The 25,039-nt window shown below is 52.1% G+C and overlaps 1 protein-coding gene across 2 annotated transcripts in view; it reads left to right on the forward strand.

The window, feature by feature from the left end:
• The first annotated feature begins 3,615 nt into the window (after positions 1-3,615).
• Positions 3,616-25,039, forward strand: part of SYNPO (synaptopodin) — a 60,112-nt gene continuing 38,688 nt past the window's right edge. The window contains exons 1-2 of one of the 2 annotated variants that reach the window (XM_060415921.1): positions 3,616-3,789; positions 22,850-23,503. In XM_060415921.1, the coding sequence (XP_060271904.1) occupies positions 23,107-23,503 (397 nt within the window). In that variant the 5' untranslated portion in view covers positions 3,616-3,789; positions 22,850-23,106. Of the gene's footprint in view, positions 3,790-4,318; positions 4,427-22,845; positions 23,504-25,039 lie in introns of those variants that run through there. The other variant, XM_027970410.3, reaches the window with a different exon arrangement.

A 25,039-nucleotide genomic window follows, 5' to 3' on the forward strand; every position in this document is an offset into this window, starting at 1 on the left:
TTACCTCCTGACCCCTACTTCTGACCTCCTAACTCAAGGGTTGATGGGAATTTCTGGGGAAGGGGCCACCCTGCCTACTTTATGCAAAACCCCCCAGATTTAGGAGATCTGGGACCCACCAGTCATGGCTGAACCAGTCCCTTCTGTTTTCTAAGCTCTCAAGGCCTCAGTTTCCCCAACTGCCGGCTACAGGGGGCTGGATTCAGATGCCCTGGCCCTGAAATTCTCCTTCTGAACTTTTCAGAAGATGGAGTTGTATCCCAGGCCTCCCGGGTGCTTGGCAAGTTGGCTGCATGCCCCTGTGTATCAGTACCCCGCCTCTGCTTTGCTCAGGAAGTCCACCCCGCCCTCCACATCTGGATGGAATTTACCCCCCAAAGCAACCCAATTACCGGTGATCTGATCAGGACGGATCATGTGTCAGAGGGGGCCCTGGTGAATGCTGCACTGCCAGAGATGAGGGTTCCTAGACCTGTAATCTACCCCTCAAACAGCCCAAGGGCCCTTCCTGGGGCCCCGAAGACACTGGGCCAGGTGGGCAGTGTTCTGCTGAACAGGAGACTCAGAAGGGGCTGCCACCCCCTTCTCTGTCCTAGGCCCCCTATTCAGTTAAGACCAAATCAGTGCATAAAAGCTTAAAGGGGAAGGAAGGAGCTGTATGAATTTTACATTTTTGGTTCAGCCAAGTGTCCACTCAGTGGTGTTTGTGAGGGTAGCAATCCTCCGGCCTTCTCTTTACACTCTGATCCCTAACAGGGCGCCCTGGAAGGTAAAGGATGCCTGCAACTCACATGCAGAGCTGCAGCAGCAAGGCCTGGGAACCCAGTCCTGGGTCTTGGCATAGCCTGTTTGGGAGAGCCCACTGTATAGCACAGGGGACTCGATGCTCTGTGATAACCTAAATTGGAAAAAAATCTGAAAAAAGAGGGGATACGTATGTACGTATAGCTGATTCACTTTGCTGTGCAACAGAAAGTAACACAATATTGTAAAGCAACGATGCTCAAATACAAAAAAAGCAGGGATTTCCCTGGTGGTCCAGCATCCAGTCATTAAGAATCCACCTTCTGATGCAAGGGAAGCAAGTTCGCTCCCTAGTAGGGGAACTAAGATCCCACATGCCATGTGCTGCAATTGGAGAAAGCCTGCAAACCATAATGAAGAATCCTTGTCACAACGAGGACCCAGCGCAACCCAAATAAAATAAAAAATAAAACTTCTGGCTTGAGCAACCAGAAAAAAACAGAAAAGACAATCCCTGCTGTCTTCCTGTGGCTTCTGCTAAATGGGTGAATGAGGGGCAGTGGACTTGGAGGTTTCCTATTTCTTCAGGTCTACCTTCAAAACCCCTTATTCTGAGCTCAAGAAATGTTTTCCTGGACATGAGGGCTCCCAGCCCCTCAGTATCCACATATGAAGGAGGGTCACTGAGCCCTCCTGTGCTCCAGGCACTAGTGCTCTGTGCCCATCTGTATAGTGACCTCCCGGGAGCAGGGAGCACCAGGTTGAACAGGCCTGGGTTGAAAGTCCAGTGGATCAAGACCCTCATGCTCAGGAGCCCCAGGATCACATGTGAGTGCCCACTGCCTTCCAGGTGGCATGGCCCCACCACCCTCCGTGTGGGCTGGGCAGGCCTCGCCAGGCCGGAGAAGCAGGGCACATATGCACAGACATGCCACCTCCTTCCATCAGAAAACCAACAGCATCAGCCCAGCCAGTTGACTCACACTGGTTAAGAGCAAAGCGCTGAGCTCAATGCTAATGCGGGGAGGCTGAAGAGGCTGAGGCCAAATCTCACTCCTCTGGAGGCCCACACTATCAATGGGATGGAAAACACTGACCCAGAGGCAGTGAGGAGCCCAGGCCGGCGCCAGCAGGCCCTGCATGAGTACGACTATGCCCCGTGCAGGCAGAGGGCTTCAGGCCAACAGGTTAGCCTCCCTACCTTCCTCTTGCCATTGTTAGGGTGTCAGGAGCGAGCAGATAATGCGTCTGAAACGCTAGCGAGTACCTGGCACAGAGTAAGTTCCCCATGAAATACAAAAGTTATTTTATTGTCCATCTTATGAAATAATGAGCATCGAGGCAACCACCTCTCATTTGCCTGGAAACCTTCCTACCTAGAAGAACACAGCCAAGAACTCGTTGGAAGCTCCCCTTCTAAAAACACCTCTGAGCTGTCACCAATAAAGAGTAGCCAGCTTGTACCCTGAAGTTCATGGACCTTCAGTCAGTAAACTGATGATAGAAGCAGAAGTGATGAGCAGGTGATGGGGGTGCTGATCACTTGGAGAAGGGAAAGCTTTCTGGAGGCCCAAGGATGCCAAGCCGATGTGGGTAGAGTGTCTGGGTTGGGAAGGAGAAGGGAGGCTCAGATTCGGACCAGGTTCCTAGAGGTCATGAGTGCCCCTTTAACTCACTGACTGCTGTGGGGTCACTGTGGGGGTGACAAGATGAAGGGGCTTCTTCAGGAGGCTGATTCTGGGGGCTGATGTGGGTTCCAGCAAGGGGTACCTACTGGTAAGGAGGCCAGTCGGGGCATGTTGGAACCTAGACAGGACTGAATGCCAGGATCCATCCATGATGTAAAATTCCAGACAGGGAAATCACCATGTACATGGTAAATCCCCTCTCACATCCTTTGTATCACATGATTTTCATGATTCATCTTCCCTCCTACTTTACAGAGGAGAGAAACCGTGTCCTTAGCAATGGGACCTCACACAGCTGTTAACGGCAGGGCAAGGCCAGGAACCTAGTGCTCCAGCTCTGGCATCAATGCTCCTCTTTTATGGAAGTTTTGGGGGTGCTCTGCCTGCCTGCTCGTATTACCTATAGAGATATTTAATAATAACACAGTGTTGGACAGTCTTGGGACCAGGACACGGCAAGTGATGAGTGAGCCCCTAGAGGGTAACAAGCATTGATTCTGGAGTCAGGAAATCCTGGTTGGAGGCCCAGCCCCATTACCTATCACCAGCGTGGCCTGGGGAAGCATCTGAACCTCACTGAGTCTCACTTTCTCCCAACTGGGGAGAAGATGTCTGTAAAGGAGGCTCTTTCTCTTCCACAAGCCCTGGGAGGGTATGGGCTTGTCCCTTGTGCCTGGCATGGGGCTTGGGGCAGGGTAGAAATGCAGTCAATACCATCCTAATAAATTGTTCACATTTACCATGGGAATTTTTTTCCTGTGTCAAGCATTACATTAATTACTCAACTAAATGGATGGTTAGATAGCTGGTAAGAAGAGATTGGACTCTGAGAAGAATGGTGGGGGCTAGGGGGTGAATACACATCAGTGGGGGAAAGTGCAGACCAGGAGGATGGGGCCCTGTCTGGAGGGAGCTGAGGACAGAGTTTGAAGACACAATTTCTCACTCTGTCGACATCTTGCTGTGTGACCTTGGTCAGGGACTGACCCTCTCTGGGCCTCTGTTTTTTTTTTTCTCAAAGGGGACAGATGGAAGGCACAAGGGAGCTGGGAGCCAAGCTGTCAGGGAGGGAGGCTCCCTCACCTGAGGTCTCCAGGCCTGTTGGGATCTGCCAGCCTGAAGGGGATTTCCTGGGGCCGGCCCAGTTTCCAGCCCAACTGACGTCTCCCCTGGATGGGTGCCCAGAACAGCTCTCTAGTGGAAAAGGCAGGCGGGCATTCTCCCAGCCCACACCTCAGCCCTCCCTCTGGGGTCTCCCCACCCCCAGCCCGACGTGGGGAAGTGGGGGATCCCTCCTGATGAAAGAAGGCACTGCCCCTTGGCTCAAGCTCCTGATTTGCTGTGTGACCTCAGGCAAGTCCCTGCCCTTTTCTGGGGGCCATGAGGAGGGCAAAGATTTCAAAGCTCTGTGGGGACTCTGACACCCTGGGATCCTGCTGGGGGCTAGAGGGGCAGGCTGGGAAAGAGACTTGAGATGGGAGCTGGACCCCAGGGCCTTGCTCTTCTTGCTGCAGAGTGGACGGTGGAAGGAGGGCAGTGGGAGGCCCCCAGGTGACTGTGAGAGGGGGCAAGGCGAGCCTGGGGTTTGGGAAACATATTTACTTTTAAGTGTCTGGTGTCACCGGGGGTTTTTTCTTTGGGTTTTGAAATGCTCCAGAAGTCAGCGCTCTTCTTGTGCGTGTTTGCCGAGCAGAATATGGGCTGTATTTATTCATCCTTTAGCCCGAGCCCTTAAAAATATAGACGGCTAATGTCTTCAGTATGTATGAAATATCCCATATGCTCGGAAACAAAAGGGGCTCTGTTATTAAAGTTTCATTTCCACACGCCCCCTCCCCTCCCTCCCGCCCGCCCCCCTGACACCCTGCCCTCCTCCCATCCCGCTCAGCCTGCTCGAGACAGAGACAGAGCGGGAGTGAGGAGGCAGGCGGGCAGCCGTGGCTGGAGCCTGGGCACAGCGGTCCCCACGAGAGAGGGTACGGATTCGGCTCCAGGTGAGGTGGAGACCATGGAGGACGAGAGCAGGGTCTTCCTGGGGAGAGGGGCCTCTGGGGCTGCTGGGATGGCCAGTGGAGGGATGGGGGCCAAGGTGGCCCCTCTTGTGGGCGCCCTTGGGGCCAGGGCCTGGCAGGGCCCTGATGTCTGGGACGGAAATGCCCGCTCTGCTGCTAACTGAAACCACATGTGTCTCCCAGGCAGCGGGGCAGAGAAGCCGCCAGGCCTAGGGCTGGGGACCTGGGGGAGGAGAGATGCAGGCTGGCCCCCACTGTGTGCCCAGGGATGGCTGGGGGTAGGGAGGTTTGGGGTCATTTGCATGTGTACAAGAGTGTGCGCGATGCATGAGTTGTGTGTGTGTTCACGTTGCATGGGTGGGTGGGCGGGGTGTGTGTGTGTGTGTGTGTGTGTATGCGTGTGTGTGTGTATGTGTAAGCATGTCTGCAGGTTGGTGGGGTGTCTGCTCGCAGGACCAAATGAGTCTCCCCCGCGGCCTCCTGTGGCCTGAGTCCTGGGCAGACTCCTACCTAACACTCAGTGCCTGGGACCCTGCTGGCTGCCCCCCAGGAGGGTCCTCAGGGGATGAGGAGACACCCTGGCCAAGCTGGTGGTGGCCCTTCTCCACTGTTCTCTGTAGCCACCATCCTCCTTCCTTTTGCCTCCAGCCCAGCTCAGTCCCCTCATACCTGCACCATCTCTGCCCATTTCCCAGGGAGAAAGGCTGAGGCATAGAGCAAGGGGCTGACAACAGTCTCGTCTCCCTCGTCCACCTTCATCTTTTTCAGAGTGCTTGCCTCCAGGAACTTGTCATCTTCACTGTAGCCCTGGGAAGTGAGGAAACCAAGCCCAAGATAGGGAGAGCTTGCTCATGGCACCAGGAGGACAGAATGGGGCTGCCCCAACCTGCAGGGGTCAGGGGATAACTGGGACAAGGGTTCCTTAGAGAACAGCTGCACCCAGATTCTGTGGCAAATAGGGGCAACCCTCTGCCGGGGGCTCTGTGACCTGAATCTTCTCTTCCAAAACAGCAAGCCTTGGTGGGAGCTGGGCTCTGGGTTCTGGGTTCTGGGGGTGACCCTGCCACTGCCTTGCTCTGGATGTTACATGGGCTTCCTCCTAACTCTGGGCTTCAGTTGCCCCATCCCCCCAGTAGCAAGTATAGACCAAAATAGTATTTTGTGCACAGCACTGGCCGCTTGGAGATGGTGCCATGGGGACTGCCAGTTTTCATCTTAACAAAGGTTGTGTGTTATTTATACCCGCCCCCCGACATTAGGGGAAAATATACAAAATCCAAACCAGGGAGTGGATTTAAAGAAAAACATAAACCACCCAAATGAATGAAGACTGAGGATTTCTGGGAGATCCCTGGGGTCCTGTCCATTTTGGCAACAGGCTCTCTTTATGTTTCTACCATTTTTAACATTCACGAGAGTGTGGGTTCTTGTGATCCAGGATCTAAAATGTGATCTGCCAAGTAGATCATTTTTTGGCCTCCACAAATTAGCAGCCCTGAAATTCTGTGATTGGAGTAAAAAGCTCAGGTGTCACCTTGCAAGGGGTGGCAGGGTGGGGAGGAGAGAGATTGTGTGTGTGTTGTGTTGTCTTGTGTAGAAAGGGACTGCAAATGGAATTGGAAGATTTGGAGAAAAGATCAGTCCATCTGAGGTTGAGGCTGTGTGCCCAAGGTCAGAGGCAGGGAGTTGGGGAAAGAGATTGTTCCCTGACTGACATTTTCAAGTGCTTTGTCTGGCCTCAGCCTTGCATTGAATCATCAGGATGGGTGGGTAGGCAAGGGGCCACCCTAGCTTCAGCCTTTCCTGCCATTCAGCCCCAGCTCCCCAGCCATTTGGCTGCATTTTATGTGGCCACCCAGGGCTGGCCCAGGAGAGGTACCCTGGGAGGGTGTGGGGGTGTGGGCAGCCCCTTCCGTGGCAGGGCACCGCCACCTCTCCAGGCTGGGCTGGCTGGAGCTGGTATCGCTGAGGATGTACTCCCTCATCTCCACCCCCAGCCCCCGGAAGGCTCCCTGTTGCTGCTATTGTTGCTCATGATGATGCCTCCTTTTCCATGGATTTCCGCTGGTGATCTGTCTCATCACAGCCCTCTAGGCTAGCACACAACACCCTGATGCAGGAAGCTCACCTCCCCAGACTGCCTGTTGTGTGTCATCCTGCAGTGGGAGGAGGGCATTCAGAGGGCTCACGGATGTGGATGGCATCCTTGTGGGGATGAATGCATGGCCTCTTCTTGGGGAGGCAGCAGGTGCGGAGGAAGGAGCCCAGGGCAAGCGCCCTGACCATCTGGGGCCTTAGTGTTCCGACTGACCTCAAGAGGCTGAAGTAACTTTCTAGTTCTGCCCTGGGATGGACCAACACCCATCTACCTCTAGAGGGTTCTTGCTCCTCTGCGTGCATGCCTGCGTGTGTGCGTGCTCAGGCACTTCAGCAACGTCTGACTCTTTGCAACCCCGTGGGCTATAGCCCACCAGGCTTCTCTGTCCACGGGATTTTTCTAGGCAAGAATACTGGAGTGGGTTACCATGCCCTCTTCCAGGGGATCTTCCCAACCCAGGGACTGAAGCCACATCCCCTGTGTCTCCTGCACTGCAGGTGGATTCTTTACTGCTGAGCCACTGAAGAAGCCCTCTTGTTCCTCTACAAACGTGCTTTCCCAGGGAAGGTGGGGAACAAACCATGTGAGTTTGGCGAGGAGCTCCCTGAGCAAGGATGGACCACATGTAGTCATCCACACTCCTTGGGCCCAGGTTCTCTTGGGGGCTGGACTAGCTATCTCAAGCCCTGGGGAAGCAGCTGGCCGGGGTCATGGCCAAAGTTCCTGCTTGCAGACCTTATCACATTCTAAGTGACTTTCAGTGGCCTTGAGAATGACCAGCAGCTACGCCCAAGACCAAGGGCAAACGGAAACCTGGACAGTTTTATGGGCATCGTTACAGAGAAATCAGCCTGGCCTGGGAGTGGGAGGTGGCCCTGATTAGCAGGGAGGACATGGGCTTAAAGAGCAACTTCTTCCTAAGGAAACATTCTCATCTGGAAAATGAAACTGTTCATATGACCACTGTGTGCTTAGACATACTCCCATGGTGGACTCAGCCATGGATTCGAATGGAGGGAGAGGATTGTAGTTAAACTTGTTGGTGCTTATCTACCCATAGGGATGCCCGAGAGCTCTGCTTCCTTAGATTTCATCTTGTTTCTCCTGGGTTTGCTGCACACAGGGTATGAAGCAGTGACAAAGCAGTCAAACCCAGATCTACTGATAATATTGACAGGAGGCAAAAGAAAGCTGAAGTTTGTTCTTGGGTTAGGAAAAAAAGAAAGGGATCAGGTGACCCTGAGCTCTTCTTCTACCACAGCAGTGGGACCTTGCCAGGTCCCTGCATCTCTCTCAGCTCGACTTTCCTGATCTGTAATATGGGCTGTCACGAAGAGTCAGGAGGTGATGGCACAGAAGGCCTGGCACACACTGTATCCAGCACTCAATAAATAGCATCTCCAAGGTATCAGGTCTGACCTAGAGAGGGCATAGCACTGCCACTTCATGGAGGGCAGGGGACATGGGGCGCAAGCAGTGAGACGAGATAAGAGCACGGGCTCCCCCAGGCCTGGCTCCCTGGCTTTGCACCTTCCAGCACCTTCCTTCACTCTCTGTAAAACTGGGCCAGGGATAACACCTACCAACCTCGTGGGACAGCTGTGGTGATTAAACAGGCCAACCTAGAACTTCTAGTGAGTAGCAGGTGCCCAGAGAGCACTGCTCTAGCTGAGTAGGCACCTGGAGGCCTGCCTGGGCTGACCCCAGGGGCCAGGCCCCTCAAAATCTTCACTTCAAATTGTCCCACTCATGCCTGGTCAGGGCCAAGGCGCCAGGAGTAGGAAGGCCAGGCGGACAGAGGCCCCACAGCCCGGGGAGGGCATCCCCCTAGACTGGTTTCAGAACCTGCCACACACACCGCCTCCTGGAGCTCTGACCTGTCCCCGGGCAGAGGGTGGGCAGCAACAGGGCTCCTGTCCCTGCCAGCAGGCCTGTGGGGCAGGCTTCCTACCTGAAGGGTCTCGAGAGAAAGGAGGAAACGGAAAAGTGAGGCTTCGAGAGGGAAAGGGGCCTGTGTGGGGTCCAAGTGGGGCCAAGGCAGGGACCGGAGGGGTGGAGGCGAGAGGGTGGAAACCCTGCGGGGAGAGGGAGGTGGGGAGGCCCCGTGCCGACCCTGCCAGGGCCTCCTTCCAGCTCTGCTCCCTGGAAGCGGGAACCGGTTGAAGGAGAACCGGAAAGGAGAGAAAGAAAGCAAACAGACTCAGAGAAAAGCCTGGAGCTCCGAGCGCTGGGGTTGTTTGGTCTGGCGGAGCCACCTCCTGGGCCACTCCCAGCCGTTCTGCAGACAGACTCCAACAACCCCCACCACATGGGGTGTGTGCACACTCACGCACAAACACACACATACACAGATACAGATATACAGGCATATAGACACACACATACACAGACATGTTTGTGTGTACAGACACACACACACACACGCATACATACAGACACAGTCACACACACATATTCACAAACACACACATAAGGCACATAGACCCATGCACAGATACAGGGCACAGAAGGTCTGAGGGTGAGGGTGGGTGCTGGGGACAGAGGGTTTCCATAGCATCTTCCAGCTTAACCACCTTGCTCCTCTCACCCCACAACACACACAGCTCAGCCCCTCGCTGCAATTACAGTAACACCTCCCATGCACTTACCCTGAGCTCTAAGCTCCTTACTTGGATAAACTTGTTTAAGCCTCACAGCCACTCCACAAGGCGGGCACTGTAATTAGCCCTGGTGTGCAGATGGGAAAGTGGTCTCGGAGCAGCAGGGCCCGGAACATGGTGCCCCTCACTGACTCTGAGGGCACTAAAGCCCTGGCTTTGCGCCAGGCCCTGAGACCAGCACTCTCACCCCCACGGTCCACACCACGTGACTGGCAACATGCTGCTGCCCTTTTCTCAGGCCCCAGGAAGAGAGGGCACAGGAGAGTGGAGGCTCGGGGCTGGATGTCTGTGTGTGCTGAGCAAGGGTTAGCGGAGAGGAGAGGCAGGGAGTCGTGGCAACACAGACTCTCACACTACACTCAGGCTCCATGACCTCAGGCCTCTTCTTCCAGCATCTCTGCCACAGCTCCATCCAGTCACCTGCCTGACCCCTGAGACTCAATCTGCTCCTAGATCTTACCATCCCACGTCTCTCACCCTCACATGGTTCAGCCAGCCAGCCACTGCCTCAACAAGTGTGTCCTGAGCTTCTTAATGATAGCTCTAGATGCCTGTTGACAAAACATTCCATTATTTAATTTCATTTTTCGTGTGTGTGTGTGTGTGTGTGTGTGTGTGTGTGTGTGTGTGTGATGGGGGACTTATTGTTTTCTTTCACCTTGGCTCCACCACTCACTGAGAATTCTTCAGTCGAGAATCAAACTAAAATATATATATATATCAGAGTCCTCCACTGGGCTCAAAATGCCAACTGCACAGGTCCAGGGTACGGGAGATGTGGCAGAAAAATAGCAGCAGCATAGTGATGTCTTTGTGAACCGTATGGACAATATAATCCAGCAGAGATATAGCTGTTGAAGGGGGGAAGTTAATCTGATGTTGTTCGGTTGCCAAGTTATGTCTGGCTCTGCGACCCTATGAACTATAGCCTGCCAGACTCCTCTGTCCTTCAGTATCTCTTGGAGTCTGCTCAAATTCATGTCCATAGAGTCAGCGATGCTCTCTAACCATCTCATTCTCTACCGCTCCTTTCTCCTGTTAGGCATTAATAAAGATAAAATGCCCAGAATGAAGGAGGTAAAGGTCTTGCCGTAATCTGTGCTGGTTTGATTTTCCTGGTTTATCATGTTAGTTCTGGGAATCTGACAAATAGGCTGACAGTACAGGAGGGTCAACAGGATGGAAGGGGTGAGAAATTCTTTCCTGTATGAAATAGTTGAAGGGACTGAAGTTTAGCCTGAGGGAGAGAATAGAAAATACTCAGAGGATGGGGTTTAGCTCAGTAGGATAGAGTGCGGGGAGATTTCACCTCTCTGGAAAAGGGACACTAAAGATGGAATGAATGAGCTGCCCCTCTAGAAAGTGAGGCCTCTGACACTGAAGATGTACAGGCCAAAGTTGGAGGTCTGAGTGAAAGAGGCCAAGATCAGTGTCTCCTGACTCCAGCTCTTTCAGTAGGTTGTGCTGAAGGGAAGGGGTCCCCAGGGAGTCTTGAGCACACCCGCTCCCTTGGTCTCTCCAGGGCCTCAAATCCTGCCCCTGCTCCATGGCCCACCAGGACGAGGACAGAGTCTCAGACAGGGTGATCCACAGGGAGAGAGGAACCCCTGGGCAGCACCCTTGAAGGAGGGGTGGGTGAATGGAGGCAACGGACGAGAAAGGGATTGCCCAAAGTCAGTGGCTTGGACAAGGCAGCAGATCATAGCCCCAGCTTGAACCCAGACCTCCAGCCCTGGTTGCTGCCTCCCCAGCCTGCGAGGTCACTGGTGGACCGACAGTCTGGTTCTCCCCCGGAAGGCTCCCAAGCAGAATCAGTCCACTCTTCCCTCACTCCACAGTGTCTCTCACTTGAGGTCTGCTCAATGTGCATTTATTGAGCACCCCTAGGTGCAGGCGTTACACTGGCACCTAGGCATGCGATAGCAGCTGTGCTAGAGCAGGGGTGAACTTCCTCCCTCTGTCATCTACAGATCACTTCTCGTTTTTTAAAATACTTGGTTTATTTATTCATCTGATGGCTTACTGTCTGTCTTTCCTGTGCCACCCTGCCCTGCTCTCAACCTATCCAAGCCCCCACTGTACTCCCAGATTTAACAGCAGTCCAGGCTCATAGGGTGTGTTTAAAAACTGCTTGCCAGGGGCTTCCTTGTCAGTCCCAGTGCTTAGGACTCTGCAATTCTATTCAGGGGGAGCGAGTTCAATCTCTGGTCAGGGAACTAGGATTCCCTATGCCTTGTGGAGCAGCCAATTAAAAAACCCTGCTTACTGAATAAATGAATGGGGAGCAAAACTCACATGATGCCAGCCCCTGTGGAGCCAGAGTAACAACCAACACTTCCCGAGCCTGTCCATGTGCCAAGCACAGGGTAAAGTGCTTCTCCTGCATCATCTCATTTCATCCTTACAACAGTGCCTAGAAGGTCGCGCTATCATTGGTCCCATTTTACAGATGGGGAAACTGAGGCTCAGAGAGATTGAGGCCCTCATGACCCTTGTCACCTGCCACCTTGTATTATAGCTGCTTACGCCCCCATCTCATGCCCTTCTGCCCGCGCTAGACTCCTGAGTGGCAAGAACCATATTTGCTCTCCCTCTGATATCCCCAGTGTCCTGCACAGGGCTGGCTTTTCATGGCACATAAAAGCATTTAGTACATTCAGTTGGGTTGAGTGAAGATTTGTGAAAGGAAAGGAAGACATAGTGAGTAAGAGAGGGTGAACAGAGAGCATCAAGCAAGGGGCATGAGTGTGCGCTCAGTCGCCTCCAACTCTTTGTGACTCTGTAGCCTGCCAGGCTCCTCTGTCCATGAGATTTCACAGGCAAGCATACTGGAGTGGGTTGCCATTTCCTCCTCCAGGGAAGCAAGGGGCAGACAGCAGCATAATGCAGTGTCAATGCTGGGAATCATCTTCAAAGATCTTTCCACCAGTGTCTCTCCTACCCACATTCAGCTTGGGGACTCCCTCAAGAGCAGCCTGCCAAGGAGTTTCCAGGCTCTGCTTGTTTACCACCAGTGACAGGGAGCTCAGCACCTATGAGGTAAGAGATGACCCAAGGGTATCACTTAGCCCAGGGTCAGGTAGTCCTCTGACAGCTCATTTCTACTGAGTACTTTCTCTGTGCCAGGCACATTAAATCCACAAGAGGTGGGTACTATTATTATCCTAGTTTGACAGATGAGGAAACCGAGGCATGGAGAGTTGTATAACTTGCCCAAGTTCTCACGGTTGGTTAAGTGGTGGAACACAGAGTATAATTCAAAGTCCAGGAGTGTGGCCCTAGAGAGCCTGCCCTCCCAACCTGATACCTGTGCTGTCCATTGAAATAAATGCAAGCACATACGTAACGTTACATTTTCTAAAAGCCACACTAAAAAAGTAAAAAGAAACAGGTGGGGGAAAAGGAACCTGAGAAATTTATCTTAATAATACACCCACTTGAATCCAAAATAGTATCATTTTAACATGTAATAAATCTAAAAAAGTCATCCATGAGACACTTTATGTTCTTCTTTGGGTTCTAAGTCTTGCAAATTTGGTGAATACTAGTGTACAGCTTAATTTGAACTCATCACATTTCAAAAGCTAAGCTGCCCTTGTGGCTAGCGGCCACCATATTGGACCTCACAGTCGAATACTAGACTGCCTTTCAAGGTGCTTGCTGTGCTATATCCTAGAGCACAGGAAGCAGCCAATAAATGTCAGGCATTATGATGATTATTTTTATCATTGGTTGTTGTTGGTGATGGTCCAGGGGGAAGCTGGGGTGAGGCCCCAAGCCCTTGGCATAAGCACTGATGTTTCTATTCTTAACGTGAGTCCTTCCAGCCAGCAGCTTGATGTCTCCCAGGCTAAGCCAAGCTGTGTGAGCCCTTGGCCTGTAGGTCGAGAAGAACCAGCCTCATTCACTCTAGGATGGGAGGGAAGATCCAGGCTGAGGTCTCCCATCTCCCCAGCTGAGAACCACATGAAGTGAGGCTTCCTTGGGGTTTGTAAGCCTGTGGTCCCTCTGCTGTGGTGTGTGGGGTGGCCAGGCTCACATCTGGAAGGGAGAGTGTGAAGGCCCCTCCTTCTGGGGTCCTTGGAAGGACCACACCTGCCGCAGCACCTCCTGTGTGTCTTAGGCAGACTAGGCCTCTACACAGAACAAACAAACAAATCCCCACCATTTTTAAAGTGTTTTTTCCATGAGACCCCATGAGTTAAATGGAACAAGGATAAGGGGTCAGCATGGTCCCCATTCCTCTGAGATCCCTGGATAGTTGCTGAGTACTGGCAGAGTGGTTCCCAAACCTAAATTTCAAAACCTACCAAGCCTCAAAGGTTATCATCAAATTGGCCTAGGGTGTGGCCAGGGCTCTGGGATGTGTAAAAGATCCTATCTGCCTGATCTATCAGGCAGACAAGTTTGGAAACTGTGCTAACCCTTTGGGGCACAAGCTCATCTAATTCTCGCAGTAGCTAGGGTGCAGGCGTAGTTATAGTTCCCATTTTACAGGTGGAAAGAGGCTCACAGAGGTAAAATAACCAGCCCAAGTTCAGACAGCCAGCAAACAGGCATAAGTAGGGGTTTACTAGCAATGGTCTTAGCCAGTGGTGTGCAGTTAAAAGTTTAACAAAATTATGCGGACAGTGACTGCAGCCACGAAACTAAAAGACGCTTGGCTCCTTGAAAGAAAAGTTATGACAAACCTAGACAGTGTATTAAAAAGCAGAGACATTACTTTGCTTACAAAGGTCTGTATAGTCAAAACTATGATTTTTCCAGTAGTCATGTATGGATGAGAGAGTTGGACCATAAAGAAGGCTGAGCGCTGAAAAACTGATGCTTTTGAACTATGGTGTTGGAAGAGACTCTTGAGAGTCTCTTGGACAGCAAGGAGATCAATCCAGTCAATCCTAAGGGAAATTAACCCTGAATACTCATTGGAAGGACTGATGCTGAAGCTCCAATACTTTGACCACCTGATGTGAAGAGCCAACTTGCTGGGAAAGACCCTGATGCTGGGAAAGATGGAGGGCAGCAGGAGAAGGGGCGACAGAGGATGAGGTGGTTGGATGGCATCACCACCCCAACGGGCATGAGTTTGATTAAACTCAGGGAGACAGTGAAGGACAAGGAAGTCGGGCGTGCTGCAGTCCATGGTGTCTAAGTCCATGGGACACAACTTAGAGACTGAACAACAGCTACTCTGGAGGGAAAAGCCCTGATTCGTAGCATTTGCCTACATCCATGGGAGGGAAAAGCCCTGATTCATAGCACTTGCCTACATCCATGGGAGGGAAAAGCCCTGATTCATAGCATTTGCCTACATCCATGGTGTAATGACTCCCACCACAGCTCACCTCAAGCTACCGAAGCGATGTCGCTGAGCACAGAGCTGGGAAGTGCTTCACACAGCTGGCCTTTGTGCCAGTGCTGGGCTCCAGCACACGGCCGGGCCCGGGCGCATGGTGAAACGGGAGTCCTGCTGAGTGGGAGGCAGACATGGTAGTAATGTGCTGAATTTTTAGTCATGGAACACTTCCTCAAATGAAACATTTGAAAGCCCCAACATTTCCAACACATAAAAAGCATATGTTATCAAAAGTAGAGATTCATTTTATGAACTTAAACGATAATATCTTGCTCTTGTTAAACTAGGTGAGCCCCAGGGCAGGGTGAGGACTTGTGATCCTGGGCAGAGTAGAAGGGGTAAAGAGCAGCTTCTTCTCAGAATCAGGAGCCTTGTGGGCCAGGTCCACTGCTGACCTCACTGTCCGTGTGGCCATGGGCACGTCCTTGCCCCTCTGGGCCTCCATCTTCTTGTGTGTCCAAGAGGAGTCTGGACTGCCCACAGGACCCCCAGGGTGTGGCTTTCCAGGCTGGCATCGGCTCTGCCACACCCCCTGCCCAACCCCAGCCAGCCTTGCCCTGTATTTATAGCCATGACTTCAGGCTCTCCAGTTCCACTGAAGCTAGTTCCCAGGCCACATATTTAGAAACCCAGCAGGGCAGAAATAGACGTGACGCACAGAGAACTTGGCTGACTTGGTGAGCAGGCTGGATTTGGTGTGTCCGATGGAATGGACTCAAGCCCCCACTATCCTGGGTACCAGGACGCATGGGCAATTCAGAGCTGGAAGGGCACTTGGAGATGCCATGCCCAGCCCTGTGTTTGTGTGGCTGGAAGTCACTGAAACCCAGGAGTGAAGGATGTGTCCAGGGGTACAGAGGGCATGGCAGAACCAGGCCCATTATGAAGAGATTTTTGCTTTGTGCAAAATGGCTCTCCTTGAACCCTGGGGGACCTTCCCCCATCAATGACCACACCAGGTAACATTCAGGTGCCAGCTTGGTTTTTTTCTGCTCTGGGACCATGGAAAGAGATTATCCTCTCTCAGCCTCTGTTCCCCCATCTGTTAAATGGGAATAGTAGTAGGTACCTATTTTATAAAGTTGTTGTGGGAAATAAACAAGAGCATACTTGATATCACATACCTGGATGGTGCCCAGCACACAGTGTTCAGTTAAATATGGCCCTTGTTCTAATTATATCCTCAGTCACCCCTTAACAAACTTAACAATTTTAATGACAGCAGCTGCCTCTTCAAAAGCATCTACTCATGTTACCTTATTCAGTCCTCACCACAGCCATAAGATATCCTTATTTTTATCCTCAAAATCATGGAATAACATGTGTTTAACATACAGGAGACCCTCTATCCACTTAATGAACTTGGGAAAGAATTTTCTCAAAGAAATAAAGCTAACATGGAAAATCGCATTTTTATATACTGGACCATAAAAATACTCAATCCTAAATGGTAAAACAGGTTCTTAGCGGGACATGAAGGTTCTAAAGTGATGAATGATTGAATAATCAGAATGTTAGCGTAAGACATATCTCAGGGGCTTGCAGGATTTGTGTTCCTGAGTTTTCCATCTAATATGGATTTTATATATTTTTAATTGCATGTGAGAATTCAACACAATAGGGAACTTGAGGGACTTCCCTGGCAGTCCAGTTCAAAACATAGTAAACTTGAAATACATATGCCATATAAACAGAAGACAGCACTACACGTGTTTGCGTGTGTGTATATACATATTATGATAGCACTACATATATATGTTTTTGCCACACCGCCACAGTATATGGGATCTTAGTTTCCTAACTAGGGATCGAAGCCATGCACTCTGCAATGGAACCGCAGAGTCTTGACCACTGGGCCTCCAGGGACGTTCCAAGATAGCATCATATTAATGCCACTGTTTTTCTGTCCTAATGATACACACACTCTTCAGTTCCCTTTTCTGCTTAATTATTTTTCCATCACACTTATCACCCTCTGACATATTTATTTATTTTTCTTCAATCCCAACTAACATGTGAGCTTCGGGTGGGCAGGGTGCTTTTCTCTCTCTCTCTCTCGCTCTCGCTCTCGCTCTCGCTCTCGCTCTCTCGCTCACTGTGTGCTGCCAGGACTTAAAATAGTGGATGGCGCAGAGCAGGCATTCAGTAAATATGTGTCAAAAGAATGAATGAGTAAGTGACTGTGTGCGTCTCCATCGTACAAGAGAGCAACTGGAATTCAGTTCCAGTTCAGAGTGGCTGGCCCCCAATTACCCAGCTATCATGAGGCTTCACTGGGGCCTGCCTGACACTCCTCTCTCCTGAAACCAGCCAGTGCATCCGGCTCAGGAGTTCTTCCCAGCCCCTCACAGCCACCTCTTGTTAAGGGACGGTTTCCTGATGCTTCTGGAGCTCTCCCACGGGATGCTCATCCAACACTGGTTCCTCGTGTCCCAGGAGTAGGAGGGGAACCCCAGGAGGAGGGAAATGGGGAGGAAGGAAGAGCAATCAGAGCAGGCTGGGCAGCCAGAGTGGTGAGGGCTGCAGGTCAAGACAGGAAGAAAGGTGGCCGCGAATGGTCAGTCTGTCCCACAGGTCTGGAGGAATGGGTCAGTAACGTGGGGTCACATTTGCACATCTCTTGGGGACTGACTCTGCCCATTGGAAGATGCCTGGAGAGGGCACACCCAGTGAGGATTTGGGGACGCCTTCAACCTTGCGTACTACCATCCCCACCAACCACTCTGCCTTTTTCTGTTGGGAAAATTGAGGCTCATTGAAAGGAAGTTACCCTTCCAGAACACAGAGCAAGATAACTTCAATTTGCAGGCTTCCTCAACCTCACCAGTTCTGGGGGTTGGAGGGGTTTAAGATTCTCCCTTTGGAGTCAGTGGGGAAGAGACCTCACTCCAACCTTGGCTCCCACCCCCTCCTGGAGAGAGAAGCACTAAGGCAGGAACATACTCTCAGCTCAGACACCTGCGTCCCACAACAGTTCTCCTCCTAGTGGCAGACAGAACTCAGCTCTGGACAGTCCAGACAGTAACCCCCACCTCAGCCCTAATGTGAGGTGCTGCCAGATGGGCGGGGCAGGTAGGTGCACCCTGAGCCATCTGGATCAGTACTGGATTAACCCTTTCCCCAGGGTGACTCCATTTTCATCCCTAGGTTAGTACCTCAGTCACACTCATTACCATACTTGATATATATTTATTGAGTGATTCCTGTGTACCAGGCTATGTACCAGGCATTAGAGATAGTCTTTCCCTTCTCCCCCTTCCATCCTCCCATCCTTCCTTCTCATTCATCCATTTGTTTAGTAATTACTTTAACCATTAAAGCAGCACATTCTATGGATATGAGTGATATTTGGAGCTAGACTATCAGGATATGACCCCTGACTCAGTCACTCACTAGCTGCGTGAGCTTGGCCAGTCACGTAAGTTCAATTTCCTTATCTGCAAAATGGGGATAATAATAGCATCTTCCTCACAGGGCTGTGATGAGGGTAACATGAGTTAACGCACACTAAGTGTCTGGAATAGCACCTGACGTAGTAAACACTTCATAAACTGCAGCTATCATCCTTGTCATTGTTATTATGTGCCTGGCCCTGTGCCAGGTGCAGAGGAAGTTCTTCCAAAATGCTGCTCTCACAGGGATGCCTGCACACCAGCTCTAGTTCCAGCCTCCACCTTCTGCTCTGGCCTTGCTGCCTCCAGTTCCACCCCCAGAACAGGGCCTTGCACTGGCTCCCCCAGCCCAACAGGGCTACCGTCTCCATCACCTCTCAAAGCAGCAGGAAAGAGTCCAGGCAACTGAAGTCTGTCACAGTCTGACCATGTCCTCTCACCTCTCTTGGCCCTGCCACACACGCCTTAGCCTGTACCTATCCAGGCCCTTGCAGTTCTCCAGGTTCATCCTCAAATGGTCCTGCTTTCTGGCCTTTACCAGGTCTTGATGGATGGAGTACTCTCCACTCATCAGAACGCCAAGCACTTCCTGCCACAGTCCATCAAATCCAACTGAAACATCATCCTTCATCCCCAGGAAGCCCTCCTTCCTTCCCCTCAGCCAAGAATCACGAGATCCGCCTTTGAATCTGCATTTCCCTTTGTTTGCAACTTTTCTTTATCCCGTGATCAATGGGGAGCCACAGGAGGTTCCTGAGCGGGTGAGCAGCACACTCAGAGATGCACTTTACAAGAATGGACCAGATCCTACAGAGGATGGATGGAGACAGGGAGAGTTTGCAGATGGGGAGGCTAGGGATGGTCTTTCAGAGGAATAAGAGTTTAATCTTCCTAGACTCCTTCTCCCCTTTCTGCCTACTCTAGTCTCTTCCTTACAAATCCAGATCCTGTGATTTCCGCAGCATTGACTCAGTAAGTCAGAGGAAAAGCCAAAAGTAGAACCCCAGGCCTGAGCCTGCAATGCATCCACTTAAGCCCTGACCCTCTGCATCCCCTCACTCCGTTTACTTCCTCTGCAGCTGCAAAAGCAGGCTGGGGGCCCTGCAGATGATGGAGAGTCAGGGGAGGCCAGACTGGGCTTTCCATTCACCCAGCCTGTGAGCCAAGTATCCCTAGAGCCCCACAGGTGAGCAGCACACAGCCCTGGTCCCTCATCCACTGCTGAGTGAAGAAGGAGCCTATATTTCCCTCAACAACCCTGGGAGGCTGGCTGTGTTTTAATCTGTTTTACAGAAGGGGAAACCAAAGCTCACAAAGAGTCGGGCAGCCAACAAATGGAGGAGACAGAATTCAAACCCAGATCTGATTCCAAAGCCAGCGCCCTTCCCCCACAACACAAGGAACAGCAGAAGGGACTAAGAGGCTCCAAGGCCATGTTCCCTGGGCCCACTCATGGCAGAAGCCATCCACAGAAGGAGCCCGGGGAGATCCCAGCAGCAGACCCTCTACAGCCTCGGACAGGGGCTGTAAAGATCTGATGCTCAACTAGGCTTCCAGTCCTGGGGGCCCTGCTTGCACTCATGGGAGGTCAGGGGAAGGAGGATGGGACCATTCAGGAGGCAGCAGGGGTTATGTGAGGGGCTGAAAGCAGGTGACTTGACACTTGGGCTCTAGCACCAAGCCTGCATCTAAACTTTCTCTAAGACCTGGATGATCCCTTCCCTGTTCTGGGCTCAGAGCCCCTCTCTCCGAGGTAAGCACTGTGGGTATGCTGGACTGTCAGCTCCGTGCTAAGGCTGGATGGCCTAGAACCTCAGCCTGCATCCAGAGCAGGGCTGCGGCTTTTAGGGAAGCTGATATTAGAGGGCCTCCTCTTGTGTCTGCTGAGACTGGAACGGGCTCTCTCCTGCCCATGATGGAGCCCATACTGACGGTGTACTATGCCTGAGTGCAGCCTCAGGGGCCCTGTGGGGTGTTGCAAATGAGTCGGAATATGTGAGTAAGAAGACAGGGGCCCAGCAGCTCTGCCACTCACCGCCCTGTGACTCTGGATGCTGAAGGTACCTCTATGTGCCTCAGTTTCCCCCTCTGTAGACAGCACTCACGCGGCTGACCCACAGGAGCGTCAGGTCAAAGCCCTGGCCGAGCACCAGCAGATGCTCAGTAAGTGGTGGCTGCCATGATTGTTCTGGGTCCCGACACCCTGCCTTGGCCCCAGGCTCCTGAGTAGGGTGGGTGTTCCAGGGCTTGGGCCCACACAGGGCCTGCCCAGACCCCCCAGCTGGGTTGGGAGTCCTCCCTCCTTGGGAGGGAGACTTGAATTGGAGCGCTCCTGCCAACTCCTCCCCCCTGGCTTGGCAGTGTGAAGACAACGCCGGCCAAAAATATTTGTGTGGGTGGCGGAAAGTTAACTTTTCCGCCTCTCTTTTCTTTCCTGGAAACCGTGGCCACCGTCAAATAGAGCAAAACAGAAGCAGGCATAGAGTGAGGCGAGGCCCCGTGGGGCGTCAGAGGGAGCCCTGCCCCCCCACACCCACTCCCACCTCCTGCCATCTGGCTCTCTCTCTGGTGGGGCGGTGGCAGTGCTGGTGGGGAGAGCCAAAGGCTTAGAATCATGGAATCCCACGATGCCAGGGTTGGATGGACTCTCCAGCATCATCTGGCTTAAGCCTGCCATGGTGCCTTTGGGCAAAATGACTCCAGAGGGCAGAAAGCACCTGCCCAAGGTCACACAGCTAGTTAGGTCTCAGAATTCTCCTGGCCCTGCATGAGATTCTGGATTCTTTGAAACTGTAGTGGCATAAATCTGGCAGCAGCTGGTGAGTGAGAAGGAATTTGGAGACGAATGAGACTCTGGAGCCTCTATTCTCTGGGTCCATCACAGTCAAGGTGCCAGATCTAGGTTCAGAGATGAGCCTTACTAGTTGCTAGCTGTGTGACTTAGGCTGGAAGTCACTTGGCCTCTCTGATCCTCAATTTCCTCACCTCTGAAATGGGATAATAAAAACAGTACCTCCCTCACAGGTGGCTCTGAGGATCTCTTTTGACAACCTAAGTGAATAACCCAGCGTAGGATAGGTGTTTAATATCATGAGTGCCCATTCTCCTCCAAGCAGAAGGCTGGCTTCTTTGTACTGATTTCCCTGCCACTGAGGCTGCTGTAACAGGTGTCTCTTATCTTTCTGACCGAGGGGCCTGTTGGCCTCCCCCTGGTTGGCACTGATGTGCCGTGGCACCTGGGAACATGCTTATCTTTCCTCTGGTCTACCACACTCTGCCAGCACAGCTCCAGCCAGAAGCCAAGGCCTTGACCCAGCCTGCTGAGGTGGAGGATGCCTGGCCCTGCCTGTGGACAAAGGTGTGGCCTCCAGGCACTGCAGCAGCAGAGGTCAGCCCAGGCTCTGAGGTTGCCAATGTCCACGGTCTTTCACAATTCTCAAGATTCTCACCATCCATGGGGCTGCAAGGATTCTCTCCTCCCTGTTTTGCAGTAGGATAAGAGAGTTATAGAGAGTTCAGGTTCTCCCAAGTTCACACAGCTAAGCAGTAGTGGAATACAAGATCTGGTAGCCAATATCTGTAAACTTCAAGGTTTCCTCCCAATGCAACTGGTCATCGACCCTGTCGTAAGCTCTACCTGCCTGTGCTGGGCCATCCGGCCCATCCCTGCCTGGGGCCTTCACAAGTGATTTTCAAATTCTTGTCTCCGAACTGGAACTATCCCCAGCTCTTCAGGCCTCTGTGGAGCTGACTGTGTGCATCTCCCCCGGAAATCCCAAACTGAATTCCCTGCTCCCCTGAACACCTGCTCCTTCCCATTTATTCCTGATCTCTATTAACGAAATCACGCTGTCACCAGAGTGACGAACTGGGCTGCATCCTAGCCTCCTCCCTCTTCCTCCACACCCACTCTCCATCTGCCTCCCAGCCCAGCCAATTCTTCCACCCAAGTTTCTCTCCCATCTCTCCTCCTTGCATCCCTATAGGAAGCCTCCATCCCCTCTCTCCTGGATTATTCTCATTTTTAACATTTCTAAATGATCATACTGTTATTATTATTGGCCCCGTTGTCATCCACAGCTCCCCCATCCACAGCTTCATGAGTCAGAGTACTATATCTTCTTTATCCCCATTGGGTCGCCAGGACTTTTTATGGTGCCTAAAATGTAAATAGGAGCTCAAATTTTTGTGTGTGTGGAATAAAAAGAATAGTTGATATGTATTAAGTTATGACTCTGAAACAGTCTTAAACCCTCTGCAACACATTTCCTCACTTAATCCTCATTGCAACACTGAGATGGAAATATTACAGTTCCTGTTTTACAGATGTGGATGCTGAGGTTCACAAGGTCATGTGGCTTGTTGCCCATCACACAGGTGGGATTCTAGCTCAAAGCCTGGGTACCACATCCTTGGTGCAGAGCCTCCTCAGGGGGTTGTGCCCCTTGTTTGTACCCTCTGCACCAGCATTCCTGTGATTCCTGTGATTCCTGTGGCACAGGTACCTTTGGGCCACATGAGAGAATTTTTTCTAGGAGGTGCCCAAATAAATATTTTTAAATAACTAGATATTTATTTAATGCGTATTAAGGGGGGGGGGAATGACTTAGCACAACATAATTGTGGTTTTCTGCAATTACTGCTTAAGATAAGTCTAAAATAATAGAAGTTATTTAAAGTTGATTTATGGGAAGATAAAAAGCAAATAAAGTGTCAGGTGGCATAAGGGTATAGCAGAAATTGGGGGTGTCGAATGACTAAAGCTTGGGACTTTCCTGCAGACACGTGAGACCCAAATCCCAGTCAGTTCTCAGGGTCCCCCTAAAGTGGACTCAGAAATTCTGGCTGTAACACCCAGTGAACCATCTCACGCAGTTTCTTTTCTCCCTTTGCAGATAGATCGTCTTGAAGGGGAGACCTCATAGACAAGAGACAGGTTAAGAAGGAAGCCTTGGGGGGTCCGCCACCACCCCCCCAGCCAGGAAGGCTTGCAGTTGGACCCCCTTCCAGCTCTGTGAATTGGCTGAGGAAGGAAGGACAGCCAGGAGCCAGAGAAGGCCCCAGGAAGAGCAGAGACCAACAATCACGCAAGCGTCTCTGGCCCCAGCCCCAGTGCGGGCGCCAGCTTCTTTGTGTCTGTGAGGAGAGGCTGAGCCATGCTGGGCCCCCACCTCCCATCCCTACCACCGGCACCCAGCGAAGGCAGGTCTACACCCTGCGCCTTTGGGATCCCTGATGGCAGCTACAGGTGTCTGGCCTTGGAGGCCGAGGAGAGTGGTGGTGAGGAGGGCCTGCAGGGAGAGGCAGGGCTCACAGACTTGGAGGAAGACCGAGTGGCCAGCAGGAGTGGGGACAAGGCCTGCAGAGCCACCCAAGGGCCACCACAGCTTCCCAGAGCCCTGGGCACCCGGCCACCCAGTTGCTCCAGGGAGGCACGAGGGGTTTCCCAGCTTGACAACAGAGCCAATCAGGCCGGGGACACCATGAAGGTCCAGCAGGTGATGACAGCCAGCCTTAGCCCCAGCCTGGGGCCCAGGATTGCCCAGAAACCAGGTAAGCTCATGGCCCTTTTCCCCTGAACTGCCAGAGTCATGGAGGACCCCACAGGGGCTCAACATGTACACACACCTCTGGCCATATTTTCCCATGGTACACAAGAGTCCATCTGAGTCTCACGGGCCTGCACAGACTAACAGTCGTGGAGACACAGGGGAGGCTGTGCCATCTGTGTCATTCCAGCTGGACCACACTAAGCGCACTCTTGGCTCTGCCAAAGATGGCACGTGAGAAGGCAGTGAGAGAAAGCCATGTTATCATGCTTGGTTTAAAAAAGCCCAGCGCTCACTCTTGTCTGCCTGTTAATCGTTCCTGGTAACAAATGACCTTGGAGTGGGAACAACTGATGGGGTGGGACCACCTCGCTGAACGCACTGAGCACAGCTAGTTGAGGTGCTGGGGATGCAGTACTGGGCCACACAGGTGTGGTCCCTGCCCTCATGCAGCTTTTGAAGTAGAGACTGAGCCTCTGATCTAAACAGACCTCCTGATTTTACAGGTGGGAAACTGAGGCCCAAAGTGAGGAAGAGACAGCTCCTGGTCAGCCTGTGGGTGGCTGAGGTGAGCCCATATTCCTCATCCGGGCCTCAGTTTTCCATCTGTTAGAGGTGACAGAGGTACGTCCCCGGGACTGCAGTGAGGGCCCAATGACAGCGTGTAGGGGAGAGCTTGGTGAACGTGGCATGAGGGAAGGAAGGAAGGGTGATCAGTTTCCTATGGTGGCAGGAGACAGCTGAGCAGGGTGGGACAGGGAAACCCACACTGAATCACCTCCACTGCCAGGCCCATGGAAATGCTGGGTCCAGATGGGGAGGACGTGAGCCGGACCACACTCACTCAGGCACGAGACGCTGCCAGCAGATCCCGGGGCGCAAGGCATGTGGGGGACCCAGGCCTGGGAGGGCTCGTGCGTCAGGAAACTGAAGGAGCACTTCATTTCTGTGCAGGCGTTGCTGACATCCAACCTGGCATCTCACCAGCCTTCCGCCCACTCTCTTTTCTGAAATAATTCTCCCCAGGGTCTGACCAACCCCCACGGCCACCGTTTCCTATTCCCTTACAACAGGGAGCAGGGAGGAGGGGATGTGCAACCAAGGAGAAGACTTTGATGCACCTAGCTCAGGAAGGGCGGAGGGTCCCAGGAGGATCCAGCAGCCTTGAACTTGGACACAGACCTCCAGGTCCCCTAGAGCTGGGAGCCCCAGGATCTGCTCCCTCCCCTCTCATAGACCATGGCTAGGGTCAGGAGACATGGGTGGCAGTTCTGGATCCCCTCAAATCCTTTCCCAGTTTCTTCATCCATGAAAATAAGAACATGAGCCCTATCTACTTCACAGAACTATCATGAGGTTGCAGGCTAATTTAGATAAGCATGTAAAGGATGCTGATAGCAACTAAAATGATCAGCAGCAGCTCAACAACACAATAGCTATTATTTGTTGAGTCCTTCCCCAACCAGTAGCGCTGAAGAAACTGAAGTTGAACGGTTTTATGAAGACCTACAAGATCTTTTAGAACCAACACCCAAAAAAG

The sequence above is a fragment of the Ovis aries genome, chromosome 5, assembly GCF_016772045.2.
Source record: "Ovis aries strain OAR_USU_Benz2616 breed Rambouillet chromosome 5, ARS-UI_Ramb_v3.0, whole genome shotgun sequence".
Taxonomy (NCBI): domain Eukaryota; kingdom Metazoa; phylum Chordata; class Mammalia; order Artiodactyla; family Bovidae; genus Ovis; species Ovis aries.